The 23,329-nt window shown below is 37.3% G+C and overlaps 4 protein-coding genes across 5 annotated transcripts; 3 read left to right on the forward strand and 1 right to left on the reverse strand.

Moving 5' to 3' along the window:
• The first annotated feature begins 818 nt into the window (after positions 1 to 818).
• Positions 819 to 2,274, forward strand: LOC136408948 (enhancer of split mgamma protein-like). The gene has a single exon (XM_066390181.1). The coding sequence runs from the start codon at positions 1,251 to 1,253 to the stop codon at positions 1,872 to 1,874; it is 624 nt and encodes a 207-aa protein (XP_066246278.1). The 5' UTR covers positions 819 to 1,250; the 3' UTR covers positions 1,875 to 2,274.
• A 10,439-nt stretch (positions 2,275 to 12,713) lies between these two features.
• Positions 12,714 to 13,898, forward strand: LOC136409245 (enhancer of split mbeta protein-like). Its single transcript, XM_066390626.1, has one exon. The coding sequence runs from the start codon at positions 12,938 to 12,940 to the stop codon at positions 13,565 to 13,567; it is 630 nt and encodes a 209-aa protein (XP_066246723.1). The 5' UTR covers positions 12,714 to 12,937; the 3' UTR covers positions 13,568 to 13,898.
• A 1,365-nt stretch (positions 13,899 to 15,263) lies between these two features.
• Positions 15,264 to 21,207, forward strand: LOC136409226 (nuclear RNA export factor 1-like). Its single transcript, XM_066390597.1, has 10 exons — positions 15,264 to 15,436; positions 15,837 to 16,138; positions 16,198 to 16,284; positions 16,343 to 16,777; positions 17,021 to 17,130; positions 18,465 to 18,501; positions 18,635 to 19,054; positions 19,113 to 19,286; positions 19,347 to 19,531; positions 19,826 to 21,207. The coding sequence occupies exons 1-10, from the start codon at positions 15,376 to 15,378 to the stop codon at positions 19,923 to 19,925; spliced, it is 1,911 nt and encodes a 636-aa protein (XP_066246694.1). The 5' UTR covers positions 15,264 to 15,375; the 3' UTR covers positions 19,926 to 21,207.
• Positions 21,208 to 22,376: 1,169 nt separating this feature from the next.
• Positions 22,377 to 23,015, reverse strand: LOC136408888 (ubiquinol-cytochrome c reductase complex assembly factor 4). Of its 2 annotated transcripts, none has more exons than XM_066390095.1 (2): positions 22,855 to 23,015; positions 22,377 to 22,791 (listed from the first exon to the last, which is right to left on the reverse strand). In XM_066390095.1, the coding sequence occupies exons 1-2, from the start codon at positions 22,923 to 22,925 to the stop codon at positions 22,416 to 22,418; spliced, it is 447 nt and encodes a 148-aa protein (XP_066246192.1). In that variant the 5' UTR covers positions 22,926 to 23,015; the 3' UTR covers positions 22,377 to 22,415. The 2 variants fall into 2 exon arrangements, with proteins under 2 accessions (XP_066246192.1, XP_066246190.1); XM_066390093.1 differs by having other exon boundaries at positions 22,377 to 22,806.
• Between the last annotated feature and the right edge of the window lie 314 nt (positions 23,016 to 23,329).

The following is a 23,329-nucleotide window of genomic DNA, read 5'->3' on the forward strand; positions in this document are numbered from 1 at the left end:
AGAACTGTTTCATACATGCAAGGTCAGTGTCCAAACAGCTCCGTTTATTCGGTGGGGTCAATAAGAAACGTCACTTACATGGCTCCGGTGTATGTGAAATCTGCCATCGATGTCTTCATCTTTCGACGGAGTAAACGGTGCCGTTGGACGGTCGCCGTGTTTGTGTGAAACGGCGCTGATTCGGTCATTTAATATCGTTTAAAAACTGTCTAAAATCGCATGATATGAGACTCCAAATGAGACTCTTTCAAATTGGTCAGTGGAAAATTGCGCTTTTGCAGGTGATATCTGAGTTTTATTGTTTATAAATTTAATATGTTGAAAAACAATCGACACTGAGAACAAATAATTTATTGAATAGACGACTATTAAATCAGTCAATGTGCGTCGTAAAGAAAAAGTCCTAACTATTATTTAATATGACCAATCCTAATGCGCCATACCTAATGCACACTTCTAGCATTAGGTATGGCACTCGCATGCATGCCTCGACCTACCACTTCGTGGCAATAATTCTTATGGCTGGCAACGGACACTCGTACCACACCAGCCTTATAAGTAGGTACCTAATGACCTACCGAAATAGTATTACAAAATTTTTACCCGACCCGAACTTCTCATAATCTTTGACTTCAGTGCTTCAAATGAAACATGAGCACTTCAAATTGGTCATTTGACTTTGATTTAACCCGGCGCGTGACGACTTCGTTCGTGAGCAAGCAGGACCGCTCAAGTGGATATAACACTTTTTGTCACATCGCTTCAGCTTATCGCTATCGACGAACGTTTGCATGTTGATCCACCCCAAACCACCCCTAATCAACTCCAACCCCAATCCCCGACCTCCGATCAATAGGGGCCCTAATAAGATCAAACTCGAAGCCAAACAAGTGTTCGACACGGTCCATATTCGTATGTAAAAAAATCCGTCCAGTACGTTTCTGGGCGTGTGCAAGACAAAGAAGGCCGACGACAGAGACGGCACGAGGGCAGCTGCACGCGCTAACTCTGCCACAGGTGGCCGAAGTGTGGGAAAGATCAAGCTCCCGCGTTTCCCACGATCAAAAACTACGACACATCGTCATGACTACACACCTGAACGACCTATAAAATGGCCTCCCCTACCACCGAACCGCTCATTCTGTTGTCGACTTTCGCGCAGTACGCTTCGAACTAATACGAACCACTCTGGTACTAAGTCGTTTGCTTTCGTTCAACACGCGCCAAGTTTAAAGTTCAGTGAAAACAAAATGATGTCAACTACAGTTGAAGAGCCACAGCCAATATCCAGGACCTACCAGTACCGGAAAGTGATGAAGCCGATGCTGGAAAGGAAAAGGAGAGCGCGAATCAATCGATGTTTAGACGAACTCAAAGAGTTGATGGTGACTGCTTTGCAGAGCGAAGGAGAGAATGTTTCCAAGTTGGAGAAAGCAGATATTCTGGAGTTAACCGTGAGGCATCTGCATAAATTGCGAAGGCAACAACGCCTCACTTACAACCCCATCATGGATGCAGATCGCTTTCGGGCTGGATACACACACTGTGCTAATGAAGTATCCAGGTGTTTGGCAGCCACTCCTGGGGTGGACGTGCACTTGGGAACCAAACTGATGACCCATCTGGGACATCGCCTCAATGAAATGGATAAAGTGTCTCCTTTAGTGATCAACGTGTCCAATCCCTACACCCCTCCAGGCTCTCCGAACCTGGAAAGTTCCACAGCTACCTCCACAGCTTATTCGTTGCCTCTAACACCTGCCTCCTCAACTTCTTCGAGGCAGACCCCATCACCCAGTCAGCCCATTGACTGCACCACTACGGGTCTATTAAAAGTGGCGATGCAGGACGAGAAGGTGTGGCGACCTTGGTGAATTTCCATTTCTTGTATGTGTTTGTTGTCTGGAAAATCTCACGTGCTCGTACAGTCTTTCGACAAAAATTGTATAAAATTTATGAAGTTAAATTTGCTCAATTAGTGTGTAAGTTCTCTGCAGTAGAGGTTTAAAGCTTTAATTCTCCTAGATTTTAATTAACGTATTAGCGGCTAAGTAGATAAATAGAGAGTTTTCATTTTTTATTTTAATAATAACAATAATTGTGATACATACTTGTTAAGGTGGTACCTGTGATTTTTGTACTAATGAGGCGTTGGCCCATTTTTTTTGTAATGACATGGAAATGTATTGCAACATCGACTGTGATACATTATGTGTAATTTTTTCATGGTTGAATTAATTTTGATAATAAAAAATAACCATTTGTTGAACCTTACTCTATTCTTTTATTCCTTTGCGGCTTACACCGACCACCACAGAATTCGTTAAAAAAAAAGGAGGAGCGAAAGTATTAAATACATATTGAAATACTGACTAAAGTTGCGTAAGATTAATTAAAATTGCAGACGAGAATCGTCAATAAATCCGTAAACAACTCGGAAGAATATGGTAGTACCTTTCAGCACCAGACCATCGAAGAAGAACATGCGGCGTCATCTCTGAGCGGACGCTCGAACTAAACAGGTAAGGTACTCTTCTATCTGTTACCGTTGGGCGAAATTTTGCTGAGTTTTTGCTGAACGTCGTCAATTAATGTGAAACGGGTATCAAAAGCTCTAAACAATTTTTCATAATAATGCACCATATAATGCAAAAAAAAATGGGCGGAATACTAAATGCGTAATTGAGTAGGAGAAATTGCGCCTAAACGTAATAAGATGTTTTATCACAAGCCAATGGGTATATAATTCAACCTATAATTATTGGCAATAATATTGAGGTGTTTATTAGGCTAATACCCAATTTTGTGCAAATTTATATGGCGTTTATGTCAATGATAGGGTGGTTTTTTCGTTGTCAGCAAAAAACGACTCCTATTTTGACCTCTACCATAATTATCAGGTTGAGCAAGTACATGTTAATAATCGGTGCATTATGTTACGGACAAAACAAGTCTCTGCCATTATCGCCAATTAAATAGAACATCTATGTTCTGCCAAAATAGTTTTTTGAAATTTTTAGCGTTTTAAGCAGATTTACATGGACGCATGAAGAATTATTTTCTTCATAGTACTTCATATTCATTTTACTTCAATTTTTGCAAAAGAATTTAAATTCACGTTATCGCCTAAAATTACATTCACATGTGATTTATTATTGTTAGTTAAGTTTTGCAGCAGCTTTGGGTAAGTAAGTGCCTCATCCTGATTCAGCCTTTTGGTTCGCCATATATTACTCACTTTAATCGCGAGTAAATTCCAAATGGGATGTGAATTTCAAATTGAAAGCACCTTGACCTCAGCTTGGGTTTCACGAAGATAATATTCCAGAGAAACTTGTCAAAACTTAAAAAATTTACTAATTCTTTGCCATTTGAAACCTGCACGTCAAATAACTCACTACTTGAAAGGAAGTTTGACAACAGACACCTCGATATGACAGACTTCCGACTGGCTTCATTACAACACTGGACATGATAGCTTGAGAAGAACGACGCATGACCGGCTTAGTCCTCCGAAAAGTCTATTAAGGAGTGATCTTCTTCTGTAAACACTGTCTAGTCGGAAGATTCTTAGTTTTACACATTTCGTCTTGCTCGTATTGAATTCAATTCGTTATAGCTTATTAGATATGTTCCATATTTAAAGTTTTTGGTTGACATTGCCTCCCTTATTCTTGTCTTCTTTTCAATGTTTTTCATTTTCCCGCTTTTTCTCAAAATTTTGATTTCCCCCACCGGTTCCACTCGCCGTGTACGATTTTTCCCAGTCGGGTCACAATTCAGGCCTTTCCAAAGCAGACCAATTGCATATTCATAGAAGTGTACCAAAGGGAGCTTGAAGGATTGCATCTGTGGTGCAAATTGATCTTAAAATTCAACGTAATATTCGCCTCCTTCACTGCGCCGATCCTCTGAAACAATTCCCATTGTTTCAGCTTGAAACAATATAAATTCAAAACGTCTAAAACACATTATTATTTAACGTTATTTCCTATTCGGTGCGGTTGGAAAAAACGAGCCTTAGAACGCGTGCTAAGCCACGTTCCCACGATCTAAAAGGAAACGTGCAGGCTTTGGTTTCTGCGGGGTCACGATTACGAAGCCCAAGTAATTCCAATTATTATGACAGTATGATAAGTTGCGGTGCTAATTTGCTATGAATTAGATTAACGGTTAGCAGGAGGATCGGTCTATGTATAGACGTGCAGAGAGCGCCATAAAACACCAGATTTGCGTTCAATGCTTTTGCAACACGGTCAAGAACCGTATAAACTTATCGAATGGCTGGCAATAAAAGTACCTCCGGAGAATTAATGACTTTTTATTGGCCGGCGATGAAAAGAAGACAATTAATTGGTCATGGTGCTACTTTAGCTAAAGACATCATTACTGGTGCCACCAGAGTCAACCGTGATTAGTCGTGCGTAGAAGCAGGGCTACCGACTTTCCCATAAAGATTTCGGATAATGAGCACTTTTTGAGATATGAGTCATTCCATACCTACATTGTTTCTCCACAACTTTTTCAGTCATTTGGATCCCCAATATATTTGTCCATAAACACGAACGAATACTTTTTAATGGCCTACACGTGCTTCACGACAGATGAAAGAGCACGTTCCCACGGTCAAAAGGAAATGACTTCGGATTGAAACCGAACCGACAAACGCCGGTCTGCTTTAGCATAATTATCGCTCATTTGAATAACTCATTTATCCATCGAAAAAACATTTTTTCCAACCTGAAGTTTTCGTTTTTCTTCTGTATCCTGCCAACACGAATTTGAATTTAAAATCAGAGAATTAGAGGAAGACGTGTGGGAAAAGAGATTTTTTGCAGCTGCAGAAGCAGCATCACGGCGACTGCGGGTAAAAACTCGTCTAAGACGTCTAATGTGTGATGGAACACCACCATGATGAACCAGAAATAACCGGACGTATTTTCAGCAAAGGCACCTTTATTCAATCGCTGATGGGAAATTCCTAATAATTTCCAATTTGCGGTAATTATGGGTTAAATGAAGTTAACGTGTGGACATGCGGATATACAGGGTGATTCACTAACAATGGGACTATCGAAAGCTCGACGCACTGCCCGTCAAATGGTGACGATTGGAGAAAATATGCCTCATCAGATAGTTGATAGTTTCGAACGTATACAGTGTTGAAAGTGAAGATTTTAAGTCATTTTTTACCATTATTCCGAAATATCCACTTGTTGGACACTTGAAAATTTGTAAAGTTATATTTTTTGGATGAGGAATAAGATACGTTTTGCAATTTCCGCGTTGCTACTAAGGGGCGCCATTTGCAGTCAGTTTTACAGAATTCACAGCGAATAACTTTTTACCCAACATGTGTAACACGAAATTTGATTCAAAATCTGAAAGAGCAATTACTTTTCCACTAATTATGTAATCTTGTTTCATTTCGATATCTCGATCGGTTTTCGAGAAAAATCTATTTAACGAACGCTATGTTTAAATTTGATAATTTATAATAATCTATTAGGAATGCGGAAATTATAAAACGTATCTTATTCGTCACCTAAAAAAAGCACTTTACAAATTTTCAAGTGTTTAACTTAGATATTTTCAGGAAAGCAGCAAAAAAATGAATTAAAGTTTTAACTCTCAATGCTGTATCTATCCGAAACTATCAACCTTCGGATAAGGCACATTTTCCCCGATCGTCGCCATTTGACGTGGAACGTCTCCAGCTTTCGGTGGTGCCACTGTTAATGACTCACCTTGTATTTATGCAACGACAAACAGAAAGTGCATTTCTTAAGCGCACCCACTGGTCGTTTAAAGAAAAAAGATATTACAAAGTATTAAATGTACACTAATTTTTTAAACAGCCATAAAAATTCTGAGCATAATACGTCAACCCACGTAATCAAAAGCCCGGTGCAGATGCCTATGCAGACCGAATGTAAAATGACGCGTTTCCTTTCGACCGTGGGAACGTGGCTTAGCACGCGTTCAAAACAACCCACTGTATAATGGCAATAGGCGAAATAAAGGACAGACGACGTCCTTTCATTTATTTATGGACGCCCCGGGCTCCATTGGGATTTAGAACGGAAAATGAATAGGCTGCTTTGTTAAGTTGTATCAATGCGACTTTGCAATCGCCTTTGCGAAATTTCGAAAGGCCAGAGAGGTGCCACAGCAAACAGATCGAAAAAGCAGCAATTATCGACCTCTAATGTCAATATCCGATATAGTTCGTTGAATTTGCATTTTTAGGAAAGAAAACCGAACTATTATCATGCTGCGGTCACCTGAAAGTACTATCCCGCTGCAAAATTTTGAACCGCCAAGAAAGCACAACTTCATTGTTTCCATTGCGAGAACACCCTCCTTGTGGTCGAAGACTCACGGTTAACAATTTAAAGAGACGCCTAAATGCCGTTTTAAGCGATTTTTTTTTATGGAACACCCGGTATGGCGTTTCATCTTTGAAGTCTCAAAACTCTCAAGTTATTTTTTGTAGCATCTCCTGCACCAATTGAGTTTTATTCGAAGGACAGGATGAAACACTTTGAACAAACTCGAAAAATCGAGCGATATACCCCAGTTCATTCAAAAGCCATCCTATATGTATAGATAGTGCCGTTTTAAAACTCTTATCTGCTATTATCGCATTGACATGTACAACTTCTCCTCTGTTGACCAAATCAACAGATTAGGTGGGATATACCGAGTGGTTTGAAAATTAAGGGGAGAGCGCCTGCTTTAAAATAGTGCTGTACAAAGTGGTCAGAAATGGCGTATTCGGGCACCCTAGCCAGCGCGCCCCAGGCAATGTAGCCATCTTTTTTCACTGTCCTTTTGTCGTGACGTGCAGGACAGAATGACGAAGATGGCAATCGGTGGCCATATTGCGGCACTCGGTGCGCACTTGTTGGATGCCCGAATTCGCCAAAAACAAGCCAGCGTTATGCGAATGGCAGTTAACGATGACGAATTACGATAACATTTACGTTCGTTGTTTTTCCGAACTTTCGAAAAGCGAAATTGTGTTTCAGAATTAATGCGAACTTATGTGTCCCGTGTTAAACGAAGATCAAATTGTGACGTCCTGAGGTGCGACCTGATGGCGAAGTCACAACTTGCGTGCATTAAAGAAGTATATGAAGCATGCTTCACTGTATAATGAGAAAATAATGAATTATTATAAAGAATCTATTCTGTTAATTGAATATCTCTGTAGACATTTTCTCCACTTCAACACCGACGAAAAAGGAGGAAACTTTCGTCACTTTCGTTAAAAGAATTACTGTGATTTATATATCTACATTAAAAAGTAATAAAGCAAATAGTCCATGCTCATCTACAGTCAAGATCTAACCCCGGTTATACGAGTATAATGCCAGATAGCATATTATTACACACTGCACATATGTGTAGCTTCCACCCTTATTAGTGCGTGCACAGGGCCGTGGGAACGTCGTAGCACGCGTTGCCACCCCTGGCGATTATTCCGTTTTTTCTTGCCCATCTAGGAGGGTTCATCTCATGGAATAAAAAACGTAGACCCTCCAGTTTTGATAATCTAATAAGCTACGTGCTTTAAGGCTTGTTTACTTGTTTATGTAAGTGAACGACCTTCTGATTCCATCACGCATGTTCAGCTTCACAACTAATTAGTCAATTTAAGTAAGATTAACATTCCCACATAAAAAGCGGCTCGATATACGGGCGTTTTGAAGCGAAAAAAGTTGGTAAATAAACGCGTGCTTGGCATCGAACCGAGACATGTTCCCACGGTCAGAAGGAAATGCCTTCGGTGTTGGAAAGCCAGCACATGCGGGCCTAATATCATATAATTAACATAACGATTGTTTAGTTTATGTATGTTTGTTAGCTGTTGTCTTGTTGTCGGCCTACGAATGTTCCGCCCAGCCTAGAACCTTCACGCCGGTTTACGGGGGGTCGGGGTTCTGGACGAGACGTAAGAACCTGGATGTGTGGATACAAGCATAAATTGCAGCAAAAGCAACAACAGGTCTGGTTTATGAGAGAAGTTACTAGTGGATAAGAATAGTCGAAGGAAGACAAAAGGAAATGGACAGCAAACCCAACAAAACGTAACCGAACTAAGGAATCCGCAAGGTGCAGAAATACCTTCGAAGCTTACTCATCACTTATGAGGAGTAAATTAGAGTCTTTCTTGAGCAATTAATTACTTAAGCCCAATGCGCATTAACAGCAAAACTTTTCGAGTATCAATTCAATTTGAAGCTTACAATTTGGCCCATATTTATTCTGTTTTTATAGACGTTTAAGTTCAAGTTAGTCCAAGTTTAAGCCCCAATAACTTATAATGAACAACACTTTTTAAACATTTAAGCATTTACATATGCACGTTACAAACGACATTCTACAGGACACTGGGGTCAAGTACATTATTATACAGTGGGTCGTTAAAGTGCTTTGAACGCGTGCTGGGCGTACGTTCCCACGGTCTCGAGGTAGTTCCACTTTAGGATCAACATCTGCGCGTAAGGCCCATCTCGTAATTTTTGGAAAAATGCAATTATATTTGACAGTCCTGCAGTTGCAGAATATCTCATCGAGAAGCTAAATCGCGGTGATTTTGGAAAAACTGTGGCAACATTGTGACTAAGAGGTCCTTGACGAATATGTCGGGTCGCCTGTGCAGCTACCCTAAACCGGGTTAGAATTTGCGAAACCGCGTTGCCAAATCTAGACTTATTTATGGAAATTTAAAGGCATCTGCTGAGCAATTATTTGTTCCTACTAAGTTATCTGATTGGTAAAACTATGACTAAGACTAACGCACAATAGACATTTAAGACAAATTCCTTGGAAACGTGATATTTTCAGCCCACCATATCAATTTACTGACGAATAAGCCTTCCTGCATAAATGACGACACTGATAAAATATTTTTATCAGAAGTCGTCAAGGTGTAATATAACCAGTTTGACTATTTCCGACGGCAACTTTAACTTAACAATCGTTTATTTTTTCTCCTACTTTGTTTGGGAGCAAGGTCTCACCCTCAAGCAGAAGTCGTTGGAGCTGTGGAATTGCACAGTATTCGCAGTTAAAACTAACGTTCCCCCTTTACTGAGGACTCCGACGAAAGTCTTTGTTAACGTTAGAACTTAAGAAGAAATTTGTTCAAAAAACGAAAATTTACACACTTGAAGCGTATGGAATGTTAGTATTTGAAACATGTGAGACACCGAAAATTCCTGGTCTCAATCACTGAGGAATGAGAGATTTTACCATGAGTCATACCATAATTTTAAAAGGTCGATTTTAGGTAAGCGACTGGTGTTTGATCATTGTACGTAGTTTAACCTGCCTTGACTCAGGCTTTATTATGTGCATTGATGATTGCTTTAACTAACATTTGTTAGTGCTCAGTTTCTTTTTATGTGTCCGAGGTTGACCTCTTCTTCAAACATAGGTAAGCGATGCTCCCTGAATACGATGCCACACCTCGGTTTTTATTAAGTAAAATATATGCGCTTTCTATCATTTTACATTTATTTGATAACGGTTTCATGGTAACGATCCGGGTAAAATCATCCCATTTAATTATGTAACCATCGAAACAGGCGAACTGGCAGATATTGGACCCACGAAATTCTCTATTTTTAATATAATTTTGGTATGTATATGGCAACACTGTTGACTGGTATGACTTTTCGCTAGTGCCGACCTGCAAGCGATACCTGTCAAAATTTCATGATATTTTGACAATTAGTTTACAGGTTAGAGCAGTTTTAGTGACCCCAGTTTCGAACTGTCAACGATTTAGAGCGCTATTTGGAGCCGTTCAACCGAAGAAAACTACTGGCTCCTTGCAGAGATTAAAAGGATGCTCCAAGGAAAAAATTTGGCTTAAATGAAGAAGTGATTGCCGAAATTGAGGCTTCTTTTGAAAGCAAAGACCAGTCGTTCTAGAAAAAAGGCATCCAAAAGTTAGAGGAGCGTTGGAAGGAATGCATCGCTGTTGAAGGAGGGGAATATGTCGATGAATAAAGTCCAGTTTCTAAAAAAATTTGTTTCCATAGTTACACTGTAGACTTATTACTACGGCCTTAAGTATGAGCACCCAGCGCAAGAAATTTCTCGCGCTTCAGCGATCGGCGCTACAGCGCTCATGAATTCTCTTATTTTGCTCGTGTATCATGCATTTGCGCGATAATAATTATTTCGTACCTCTAGACAAATATGTATGATAAAACAACTCATTAACACCTCTTTCTGCGATTTAGCATAAGCTGAACTTTAACTCTAGATAATGCTTTCATTAACCTCTAGTTAAGAAATATTTTTAATGATTATAAATCATATAATTATATGTAGTATGTAGCAGCGAAAGCTATGCGGCCTTGTTTGGGCCCACTTACAAGCTTAATAGTCATTGCCGACAAAAAATACTACATACTAGATATGTCTAGTATCGAAATGCTAATTATCACCCTGGTTGATATTCAGTTATCTGTGGGCTAATTTATGTGGCTTTGCGATAAATGCCATATACATTTTACATACGTTTATCATAATTATGCACCTGTAACATTCTTTACATTAATAAAACCGCAAAATTTCCATATATAAAATTGATTTTTCTAAACGTAATATAGTAAATCAAAAAGCTCGGCAGGAGCAAGCAAATTATCATCAGATATGATGTATGAAGTATGAAGAATTAGCAGACTTTGACGAATGGCACGGATTACGAAGAAACCATCAGCTACACAAAGTATACTAAGTGGACAGGCTAATAAATTGCCCTTTCATGAGGAATAAAAATGGACAGCAGTGGTTATTGATGTTGGTATGTAAGACGACGTGATTGCGCATCTGAAAGCAAAGAAAAACTGCTGGGTTTGAGATTGAAGGCTTGTTTGCACACATTAGTAGAGTAAGCTGGAGGTATCACGAACTATTTAGGAACAACAAAGGTATTTACAATGGAAGAAGTGTCGGAGAGAGCTCAAAGTTCATTTTCAGCTAACTCTAGAAAAGAATGCCTAATGGAAACTGAAAGGTCTCTAGATTTATTATTGCCTTTATTAATTTCCATATAAAAGTAGACTTCTTCTGCGAACTCCAGCTTGATGCTCTTCTTCATCTTCTTGACTTAACGCCCTTTGCGATACCCTGCTGCTCAGATTAAAAAAATATATCGCATTTCAAAGCCTTTTCCAGCCAACATGCCAACAAGATCAATATATTGTCTTAGAAGAGAGCCTCCTAGGACTTTTGCGTAGTTTGTGTCTCTTCTTTTTCTTGAGTTCTTGAAGTTTCTGTTCGATTCTCTATCCCCTTTCGATCTTTTTCGCTCTTTAAAATATTCCGGTCCATTCCTTTCATATCGCGCCCTTATATCTCGGTGAATTGGCAGACTTCGAACATGCTTTGTACTTCCCGAAAGAAGGCTTAACTTTAATACTTTAATGATAAAGAATTTCCAAGAAGTACCTCAATTATCGAAGCCTTCTGCTTCAATAAAGGTTCCGTATCAGTTGATTATACTAAATAAAAGTGCCTAAAAAAAAACAAAAAGAAAGAGGATTTTATTTTCTTTTATTACTCTTTAAATTTTTTGCACCGGTAAATGAAAAACCGGTAATCGGGAGTTCATGGAGCGATTGCTCTAAGAAATGCCTCAAACCAATAGACTGGAAAAGCTCTGTGAGCCTATACAAACCTTACTATAGAGCCTTTCTAGTTTTTTAGATATGAAGGAACTAATATTGATTCCTTTTTTCGCGACTTTGAAACTATTGAAAAATGAAATATTTAGATCAAACTGTATTTCCAGAACTTAAGAGCCGAAAAATCAATGTCCTGATAATTTTGTCAAGAAATTAATTTCAGTAGAAACAATGAAATAAAGGCAAGTCGCTGGCGGATTTCATTCTTACCATGGAAGTTTTGTTTCAAGTAAAAACACCGGTGCTTTCGCCAACAAGGAAATTTCCATGAAAATAGAGAAAAAATAGAGACCAATGCTCTGTTTCGATTTCGTCAGTTCTATGAAAATCACCTTGCTGGCAAAGTTGCAGGGAGTTTGAAAAACCAGGTCTGCAGAGTCAAATTGTTAAGCAACTTTAACTGCTAGTTAACTTCCGTAAAACGTTTGAAATAGAGACTTAATACTAATGAGATTATTCGTTTTTTTGGAAACTAATTTGATGCTAATGATAACAGCACAGTGAAATATAATAAATTTGGCCCTTAATAGGCCTTCAATAAGCGCGACGCCTGCTTGGTAGATACTCAAAATTCAGACTTAACTTTAAAATAAACGAGAACAAACCTCTTTTTGGAAAATTCCGAACTTTTTGTCATATCTTGGGGACGCGTGGGGCAGTGGCCTTCACGATTTCCTCATATGACGACGTATATACATCTACAAAAACAGTTCTGATTTTTTTGAGGAACAAAAGCAAAAAAAACAGGAAGCGAATGAAGGTGCAATTTCTAGAGCTCACATCTAGAACGCAGAATGCGATAAAAATGCCGAAACTCCTGCAGCTACGCCAATCGATAACTCATTGAGGCATCCCCGAAACATGCAGAAATTCATCACGCAGCAAACATCGCGCCAAAGCAAAACCGTGACGTAAAAAATTAATTCATTCATGGACGCGATTAAGTAAATCAACCCTCGCGTGCTTCACACGCGTTCCCACGTTCCCAGCACGCAGATTGCACCCCTGACTGTCGTGACGTCACACTCACCCGGCTTCAGACCCACCGAGTGAGCCGGCCTAAGTTCTCACGGTATACGTTCCGGCAAACTGCACCTGGCTTTTTCCGACCCTGTATAAAACCAACATTGCAGATGGCGGACTTATCATTTCGACTCTAGCAGTCACAGCGAGCGCTTCGTGAAAGTTACAGTGTGCACCGACAATTTCGAACTGAATTTTACGTCGCCATGTCTAGTGGTAGTGTGTTTGAGTATTCGTCGATAGTGCCCCCTCACCATCAGCAACAACCCTTCGACCCTAAACCCATGTCGAAGACCATGCAGTATCGCAAAGTGATGAAACCTTTGCTGGAACGCAAACGTCGCGCCAGGATCAACAGGTGCCTGGATGAGCTTAAGGACCTAATGATCGCGGCTCTGGCAATGGATGAGGAGAACGTGACCAAATTGGAAAAAGCTGATATTTTGGAGATCACAGTTGCGCATCTTCAGAAGCTGAAGCGCCAGAAACAGTTGGCCATGGCCTCTAGTCCAGTTTTGAACGCCGATAGATTCCGAGCGGGCTACACTACTTGTGCCAAAGAAGTATCCAGAGTTCTGGCCTCCACTCCTGGAGTTGACATTCACTTGGGGACCAAACTAATGAGCCACTTGGGCTACCAACTCAACGACCTGGACAGCTTCTCTTCTCCGAAAACTCAAGGACCTTTGACTGTGGCAGTTGGCCCTTCCAGTGATTTGAGTGAAGAGTCCTTCCATCAAAGAGAATACCAAATGCCCATGACGCCTCCTTCTTCCAGGGGTTCCCCTTCGCCCGTTAGCGTCGCCGAGAGTGAAAAGGTTTGGCGCCCTTGGTAAAAATCTTAAAATCTATCCTCTTGTTCAGAAAAATTTTGATTTTCCCGGTATTATGCCTAACAGCAAATTTCATAGTAAATGGTTTTCATGTGTGGTGAGTGTAGTTGTGTTATCACCACTTTAAATGTATTGCCAGAGCTTTAACATTTTTTTAGTGTAAATACTTTTTGTATCTGTGATAATGATGTAATAATAAGCTTTTAACATTGTACTATAGATACATATTATGTTTGTAAGTTTATTGTGCTGATAAAACGTACAAATGGTTGGCCACTGTGATATTAGAATAATAAGGAACATTATTAACTTTATTATTGAATATTAAAAAAACACTGAATTAACAAATATTTTGTTTTATTTGGCTGCATTTGCGACATTTCGACTCTCTGTTACTGTGTTGCATCGTTCTGCTAGGATTTTACGCCGCATAATATATGGCACAGAGAGTTAACTTTATGGTTACACCTATCAACGGTTATGTAGTGCATAACATATGCATACACATTCGTGTCTCTTTAAATTTTTAAATCGAAGTCCACTTAACTGCCAGAAAGCTTAATTTCATAGAGACTGTAAAGAATCTAATACCAAAGTATTTATTAGCTTTTCCTTTCCGCTGGAAATTGCCCCGCCTTGCACATAAAGTTGCCGTGCCAGTACGTACTTTGACCTATTGGAACTGAGTCCAAGTGTAAAAGCAGTGGCAAAAATCCCCAAAGGAAAAAAATGGTTTAAGTAGTTACTAACAATTTATTAGCGACATTGGCGTCATGGAGACCTTTTGGTTTTCACAGGAAATATCCTCCTAATCATATTTCTAACACATTAAGAAGTTGCCCTGTAAAAACGTGGTTACAAATAATAAAAAATGCCTCCTATACGATTCAACTTTTATTTCATTGATTTTGATTCTGCTGAAATGATCTTTCTGATGAAGTTGGTAGCTACTGAAAACTTCAAGGTAATTGATAATCTAAATCCCTGGGCATTTAAATTTCGTACCTACTCACTAAGTTAAGTACTATTGGCGCCCTCTGTGATCGTATGTATCAGGTTACTTGAAACAATGTACAGAAATCTGAATACAAGAAGCATGGTAATCCTCTCGTTTCTGTAGGCTACAATAGAGGGCACACTATATATCCATCACCAACTCTATTTCTTGTCTCCACAATATGAGGTGACAACCTCAGATGCAAAAACTACTTGTCCACATCTTTCTATTTATAAGCAACATTTAAGTAATACTTTATCTTCGAGATTTTAAAAGATAAAATAACAGAGTAAGCGATTTTGCATATAGAATTTTACACTACATAACATTACACGTTTGGTCGTAGGAGATGGTGTTCTATCTTATGTTGAAAAAATGGCAATAATTGAATGAAGCACTGACTTTCATTCTTTAAATAGGAAAAGTCATTTCTAGTAATTTAGTTAGGGACATTTTCAGTTACGCTAAGGTATTTCTGCAGGTTACACCGGCGGACAAACAATATTCATAATGTCTAGTGAGTGTCAGTACAATTTTAAAATGAATAGAGCAAGTAGTGCAAGGCGCTATTGCCATTTCATTAATTTTGTCGCACCAAGAACTGATGTTATTTTGTGATAACTGACAGTGTTCTATTTCATTTTCCATCTTTCCTGAACGCTTGAAGGACGTCTTTCTTCAAACTTCAATAGCACGCGTAAAAAGTGTTTTTCTGAGAATATTCCCATAAAAAAGTTTCAGAATTAAGTATTTAGCAGCTAAAGAACTTCTAGAAATAATATCTATTGCCAGATTGTCCGTTTTTTGCCCCAAAATGCCAAAACCTAACTTTCCAAAAGGAGTGAATCATCGTCATCAGGGGCAAGGAGGTGGTGGTAAGTAGTAATAAAGCCTTCATTTTGATCTGTTTTTAAAACGTCAATAATTATTTATTTTCACTTTAACAAAATAAATTTACTAATAGTCTCAGTTCAGAATATTTATTTCAAAAAATAATTGTTTGTTTGAATATATTGTTGTTAGGGTCCATATTAATGGGTACACGGCTCTCCCAAGAGGCTAACAATTAAATTAAATACGTTTGTTTTTAACTGCCAGACATTTTAAAACTAAGATCAAATTCAAGAAACTCTGTTGTCAATGCATTCATCATATTTAAAATATCTAATGCAGTATTCAAGTTAATATTAACTTCTGGTAGCATCAGATTACAACTATCTTGGAAATATATTACTCATTTGGTTTCTTTTGGCATTCATATGATTTTCATTTCAGATCGCGAGTTCCCACCTACCATCCGTTCTGTGGATTATCGAGTAGACTTTCGTGGAGGAGACCGTCGAGTGAGCTTCAAACCAGTAGGCAACCGAAATGGCGGCAAATATCGCAACAAAGATTGGACCAATGCCATCAAATCCCATCTTGAGGAAGAGGATATTGACATGAACCTTGCAAGTGGCTCTGGGAAAAATTTTCGAAAAGGGGGAAAGAAAAACAAGGGAGGCAGACGTGGCTCTCCTGCACCAGTTGATGGCCGGCAACTAATGCAAGGACCCACAGGGTGGTATAAAGTGTCTGTAAGAGATTTTGTTAAGTTTAAGTTGTAACCCTTATCTACATGAGTTTATATTGTTAGATACCTTATGGAGAGAAATATGATAAAAGTTACCTATTAAAGTTGCTATGGGATGAAATTGTCCCCTTACCATTTGTGCCTATAGCTGTAAGTATTTTTAATTTCTCAAAAAAAAATTTTCAAATTTTTATTTTCTTATTTTTAGTGGCAAAGTGTTGGCACAACAGTAATATTCTACATAGACGAGCGCAAGTCTGCTGAAAAGCTGCTGTCATTAGACCGAAAAGTTCAACTAGCAAATGGTTTCAAATTAATAGTAAAAGTGCATCCAGGCACCCCCAATGTTGATCTTTCTCCAGCCTTAAAAGAGAAAATTAAAGTCGTCATGGCAAAGAGATACAATGCCGCGAATAAATCATTGGATTTGACGAAATTACACGCAGATTCTGATTTGCAGGAGTATTTCTGCGCATTGTTCAAACCAATTGTGTTCATAGCTGTACTGGAAATTATAGAAGAAAACATCCCTGATTTAGAAGCATTATGTTTGAATGACAATAGACTTACAGTCTTTGGGTTTTTGAAAAAAGTGGCAAAGAGATTACCTCACGTTAAGATTTTGCATTTGGCTAATAACAAGGTAAGTGTAAAAAGATTTCTGGTTGAAACTTTGAGTTTTGCTGTTGTAAATTACTCATGTTTTATTATTTGTTTAATGTTTTGGATTGATGTTTCAACTCTCGTCAGTAGGGATTCAAAACAATTTCAATACATTTCATCTGAACACATTTTTCCTTCTGACAACAACCTTAGGGTGTTTTTCTTTGCATTCTCTTTTACTTCCCAAGTGAAATGAAAGCTCTGTATTAAATTAATATTTCAGATCAAAGATATGATTCAACTAGATGCATTTATTGGACTACCCATAGTGGACCTACTGTTAGATGGGAATCCCCTGTGTGACAGATTCAAAAACCAAAATACTTATATAAGGTACGTTTTTCAGGTTTTTTGATAATGGAAATAGGAGTGTTTTTCCTAAAAACCATTATTTTTGAAGAGCTAGAAAGTAATCGGCTCTCAGAAGTAAAAAGGGAAAGATATTTATATATATATATATTGTTGCATTCATTTGTGTTATATACAAATAGTAATATTTCGCACTTTTTTACGCGAAAAGCTGCAAAGCCGGCCAATTAATCTTTCCTACTATAGACTTTCTTAGACCTGCTAGAATATTTTATCCACTCATGCTAAAATAGAATTTCACCAATTTTAGTTTCACAAAAAAATAACTACACAAGTAAACTTTCAGTTAATTGTGCAATATTACATAACAAATCAAATGGCTCACTTAGCCACCAATTCAGCTATTTAATCCCCATCTCAAGCAGATCGTTCTACATAAGTTAAAAAAATAATTAGAAAATACCTGGTCAAACTTCCGCATATATCCTTCAAACTTTCAAATTATTCTGCCCAAGCTTTTAGTAGGCAGTACCCAAACCGTTCATCACCGACATCACCTGAGAACTTGAAGCGTTGACCAACGTTTCGCACAAGGGTGTCAAAAGGTGATTTAAATCTGACATAAAGTCTCTCTACCTAGGGAGCGAAGACCCGTCAGTATTTTAATGGTTTAACTGCCGAAATAAAGTGGAGGGTTTAACAATTATTATCGCCCGTATATTAAGATTATTTGAATTAACAGATATATTCTGAGGTTTGGTGTGGGATTAAGTACATAATAACTTAAGAAAAAATGCATGCTCTGTATTATTGGTATTTAATTCTTTGCTTGAAATGGTTGAATGATTTTTTTCTTTGCTGGAAAAGGAGTTATTTGATTTAATTTTAAGATTTTTTTGTGTGTGATACTAATATTGGTTCAAAATGAGTTTTGGAAATTTAAAAAAATCATCCAAGAAGATGGAAAAATGGCCAGTGCTTTAAGGAACGTTTATAAACTTTGATTGAGTACGAAAACAATTTAATCATTTAGTAGTGTTAAAAATTACAATATTTCATTGAATAAAAGCTTGTAGGTACTCAATTATTGTCCACAAACATTCCCTAAACAAAAAGTGTAGGAAAGGCAAAGTATTCAATAATTAAGCAATTCGATGAACAATATTTCTTTGATTTAAATTTAAAATGGAAATAATAATATGTATTCATAACTTTCCCCTTTTACTCTGCCATAAAATCGACGAGAAGGGTGATATTTTAAGTGTTTTTACCATGTCTATACGTCAAGCGAGTGTTACAGGGTACATTTTATGATTTTCATCGGGCCGCCTGCGGCTCGACCTTTTCTTTGTCTACAGCGAAGTCCGGAAGAGGTTCCCCAAATGTATGAAATTGGTAAGTTCGATGATTTGTTTAATTATATCCTGATCAAAATGCAATGATATACGTAGTACAGGCTAGGCTCTCGTAAGTGCCCAGTCAGTACAATACAACGTTGAAGTATTATTAGTAATTGTCGCATTACTAGGACGGAATAGAGCTCCCCCGACCAATAAGCTTTGACATTACATCAGAAGAAGCATCGATTCCAGAGCTGCAGAAAACCTACTTATGTGACAGCAACGGCGAATCCATAGTACGTCATTTTCTGGAGCAGTACTTCGTAATTTACGATAGCAAAAACCGACAACCACTGCTTGAAGCGTACCATGCGCAGGCCATGTTTTCTTTCACCATGTCATACCCTTATGGGCTAGGAAGAGATAAGAATGTAGCTTGGCTTAACTGGTACCAAACCGAAAGTCGCAACGTGCTAAAAGTACAAGATGCGGATCGGAGGTGCAAATTATTGAAACAGGGGCAGCTTAGTGTTGTGTCTTTCCTACAAGACATGCCAGAAACGAAGCACGATATTTATAGTTTTACTGTAGACCTCACCTTATACACGGTAATAATCAATGAAGCGTAAAATTGGGGAGGTTCGAAAAGGTTTTGTGTAATTTCAGGCTCAAATGATTTGCCTGACAGTCTCGGGTATGTTCAAAGAGCTGAAAACTAGTCATAAAGTGCCTCCCACGAGACATTTCTTCAGAACACTTGTGATAGTTCCTGCTGGTTCAGGATTTTGCATTGCTAATGAACAGTATCATATTACTAACGCCACGCCTGACCAAGCTAAGGTAAAGTCAATAAAATACTACTTTATTCTCTTGAAGTTTTACGATAAAATTATGTTTTAGGAAGCTTTCAAGACGCCCTCTTTACCGACTCCAGCGTCGGGTACGGCAGCTCCTCCTTCCACTCCAGAGGCGTCTCCAGTTATACATTCAGTGGCGTCTCCTGTTGCTTTAGACAATGCTGCGAAACAGGAGATGGTCAATCAAATAGCGCTCAAGACTGGTATGAACATTGAGTGGTCGATAAAGTAAGTTTTGTAATCTTACAGTTATGTATAGGGTATTTAAAAATTGACCTAAGACGAATGCGTAGGAAAAACGTCAAGAGCTGACTTATCCCGATGTTATAGATATTTTGCAATATTTCACTATTTCGAAAATATTCATACAAATATTTTTAAAATATATAAAAGCAGCATAGTTCACAAAAATTCTAATATCAATTCCAAAAATGTTTTCCCTGTATATCATTAATGTAATTGTAAGCCATGCATTAACAATATTTCGAAGTTTCTTTTCCGAATTTAATAACGCTATTCCAGATGCCTCGAGGGCACCGACTGGGATTTTATGCGAGCATGTGCCACTTTTGATGAACTTCACAGTCAGGGTTCAGTCCCGCCTGAAGCTTTTGTAAAGTGATATAACGGAATGGAGTATGTATAAACAGAATTGTGATTACTATAGTGATTCGTAGAGAAGATATCTATATATAAGATGTGATCTTCAAATGCAACTAATGGTAGTGGGTTTTTGGAGAAATTCACGTAGTCATAACACTACATTGAAAGAAAATATGGTGTTTTATAAAATTTCCTCAATACTTAATCACTTAGACGATGCAGTAAAGCTATGAAATCTTTCCTCTAATGACTACTGTGATAATCAATTTCTTGTATTATGGTTTTCTTTCAATTTCTGTTTGGTTTTTTTCAAGTAATATACCTAAAAACCGTTAGCCATTGGTTGTATTGTATTGGTTTTTTTGGCTTTTTGCTTTTGTGATAAAAGTAAGTTTTGTTGGTTGTTGGATCTTAGGAATTCAACATTTTTGTATCCATTTACATGTACATAAAGTAGAAAAGTACTAGTTGTTTTATATTAAAATAAGTTTTTTAATAAGAATATTATACCTGTAAGTTTTTTTGTATATTCTTTTTCTATCTTGCATAGGGAAATAAGATAATGGCAATAGGTATTCATTTTTCTTGTTAAAAACTGTTGGAAAAGATTTTTTTTGATTAAAAAAAAATCCTCTAACAAAAATCATAATTTATATAATCCATTTTCTAAATTCTGTATTTTGGTAACATTAAAAAGGATTTACTACCTATTGTTATAAATCGTACAGGCCAATTTTTAAGTTGGGAGTTTCCTTCAACAAGGAAATAAAGCTAAACAAAATAAGGATTTGTTCCCTTAGCACTTTACCGAAAAGTACAATTTTTTTAGTATTCAACGACACGCTAAAGGCGCACCAATGGTGGAAATGAAAGTTATTGAAAAATATGTATGTTGTTGGTAGCTACACTTGTAGCAACAACTACAAATTTCATTCAAGTATTAAGCATAACATATGTATCGGCTGACGATGTAAATGGATAGATGAAATGTAGCCAAGGCTAGCAAGCTTCAGTGAGTAGAGAATATAATTTTCCCGCGAGATGCACTCACTATTTTTTTTGCAATTCAAGATCATTTTAAAAATGTAAGTTTTTGACATTTATACTGAAACAGCCGTCCGAGGGGGGAATGTTTTGCCAATCTGTTATTTACCCTTGTTGCGAAGTAACGAACATTACCGCCAGCATATTAGCAAAATCTGAACCTATCCGGAACAATTAGAATTGCAATAAAAAAGAATGTTTTAATCCCCAACTTAAAATAATCCTGTATAATTTAATTAAGTGTAGTTAGCTCAGATCTGTAAGAGAAGTGATTAAAAGGCTTGTCGGTTCTGATATTGCGCATAATTTTCATCATGATTATCACTATATAAGCCAAAACAATTGAAAATCAGTATACAGAGTGTCTCATGTTCCATATCTTTAACGGGTATGAAATATTTTTTATGGCTCATTTGATTATCTTTATAAAAAGCGAATTTGAAATTTAAGTTTTTCGGAGTGTAGTTGCTTTTCAGTTCTCAGAAAAAACAATTTTAAAAAATATCCCTGAGAAGGGTTTATAGAAAGATGAAAAAACGAACAAAAAAAATGTATTAGATTTTTTTTGGCCAAGCAGTTTTTGAAACATTTTTTTCGATCGTTGACTGTAAAAAAAGCCAAGAGGTCCTTGACGAATCTGTTGATACCTTTGTTTATTTCACAAAAATATATGCAACGTTTGCGAAAACCACATATTCCTATTGGTAAGCAAGATATCTAGTAAACACATCGAAAATGAGACACCCTGTACTTTTAACTTATGTTTTCACACAACATTGTAAAATGAAATACCCTCATTTTGCATTAAACACCGGGAAGTCTTCAGTCACGCAAAAATATTTTTTATAAAAATTATTTTATAATTTGTATCATTTATTTTATGATAAATAAACCAGAGCAAAAACGTTCATTAGTTTTTTTTTCCCTAAATTAATTTTTTTGAGATACTTAATACAGAGATGAACTAGTACCAGTGGAAGTGTGTGTTATTGCGACAATGTGTTAAACCTAATACCTTGCTTAATAATAGTTTGTTATTTTTAATTTAGTCTGTTCTGATTCACACTGGTACCATTAACTAAGAGGTTTATTCCAACCATGCTTAAGTTACATGTGAAACAAGTTTAGGCTGTAAAATGTAAATTGAAACAGCAAATTGTTATACATTTACAAAATATACCATTTTGTGAAAAATGCAGTAAGTTTATAAAAATGGCAGAAGTGTTATGAATCTATTGACAGAAAATATCTGTTTGACAGTGGCAATCTTTTATAAACCAATTGAATATCTCTTTCAGCTAAAGTGACAGTCACACGGTCATTTTTATGCTCATAAAGATTCACCATCAGGTTCTACCTACCTTAATTAAGTTAAACTTGGTTATTTTTGCCCAGGAGTGATAATAGAAAAAATTATTTACTAACTTTATTATTTATTTCCTACTTATATAACAGCCAGATAAATTTAATTCAGATTTTCACTCATCCTAAGTTTAACCTCCTCAATTTCCTGCAACCTATGGACAATGTCCGCAGTATCAAGCCCATTATCCAAATTATATTTCAGTGACAACCTCAACTGAGTTTCTTCTAAACCCTCGATTCTACTATACAAACTCTTATCTAATTCTTTGTCTATGTCATTCTCTTCTCTTAATATGCAGAAATAAACAAGAAATACAGTTAGACAGCTCAGAATTACATATGGCTCATACCATAGTCGAGTATTCTCAACACCCATCCTACTTGTACTAGCCTTATATTTACTAGCAGGGCTGGTGGAGAATTTTATGGGAACATCTGAGTAGCCTTCTGACGCTTCTTTATGCGAAGATAAAAGTCTCAGGGGGACGATTCTGATGAAAGCGTATTTTAAATTAGTTTAAGCAACATTTAATCCTCACCTGGAATTTGGGTAAGTCAACCGTCTGAGGCAACTAGAACAGATTGGTAATAACGGTTTTATTCTATACATTGCTAATTCAGTTTTATATGGCCTTTCAAGTGTTTAAATTTATTGATTTAAATTTAAAAGGTAAAGGAAATACAAATATTGAAAATTGAAAGACTTGTAATTAAAGAACCGCCGTAGCAGAAGTTTGGTAACCTGCTTCTGCGCAACGGTAATCTGCTTTTCCGCCCTAATAGCTCTAACTGCTCCAAGATTAAAGTGAACCAAACCCCGTCGTTCCCGTCTCATTAAGTCCATGCCGCACATAAGTTTAAAAAAAAAGTACGCAACTGGATCGCTTGGACAAACATCAATAGAGTAAAAAATTCGAATCGTTATGTTGGTAGTATGGCTGGAAATCATGTATTTCTTTCTTCGTTTAGTATATATGTTCTTATGAGTCCCAATGACAAGGTATTTAATTTAAT

This window comes from Euwallacea similis, chromosome 5 (genome assembly GCF_039881205.1).
Source record: "Euwallacea similis isolate ESF13 chromosome 5, ESF131.1, whole genome shotgun sequence".
NCBI classification, from domain to species: domain Eukaryota; kingdom Metazoa; phylum Arthropoda; class Insecta; order Coleoptera; family Curculionidae; genus Euwallacea; species Euwallacea similis.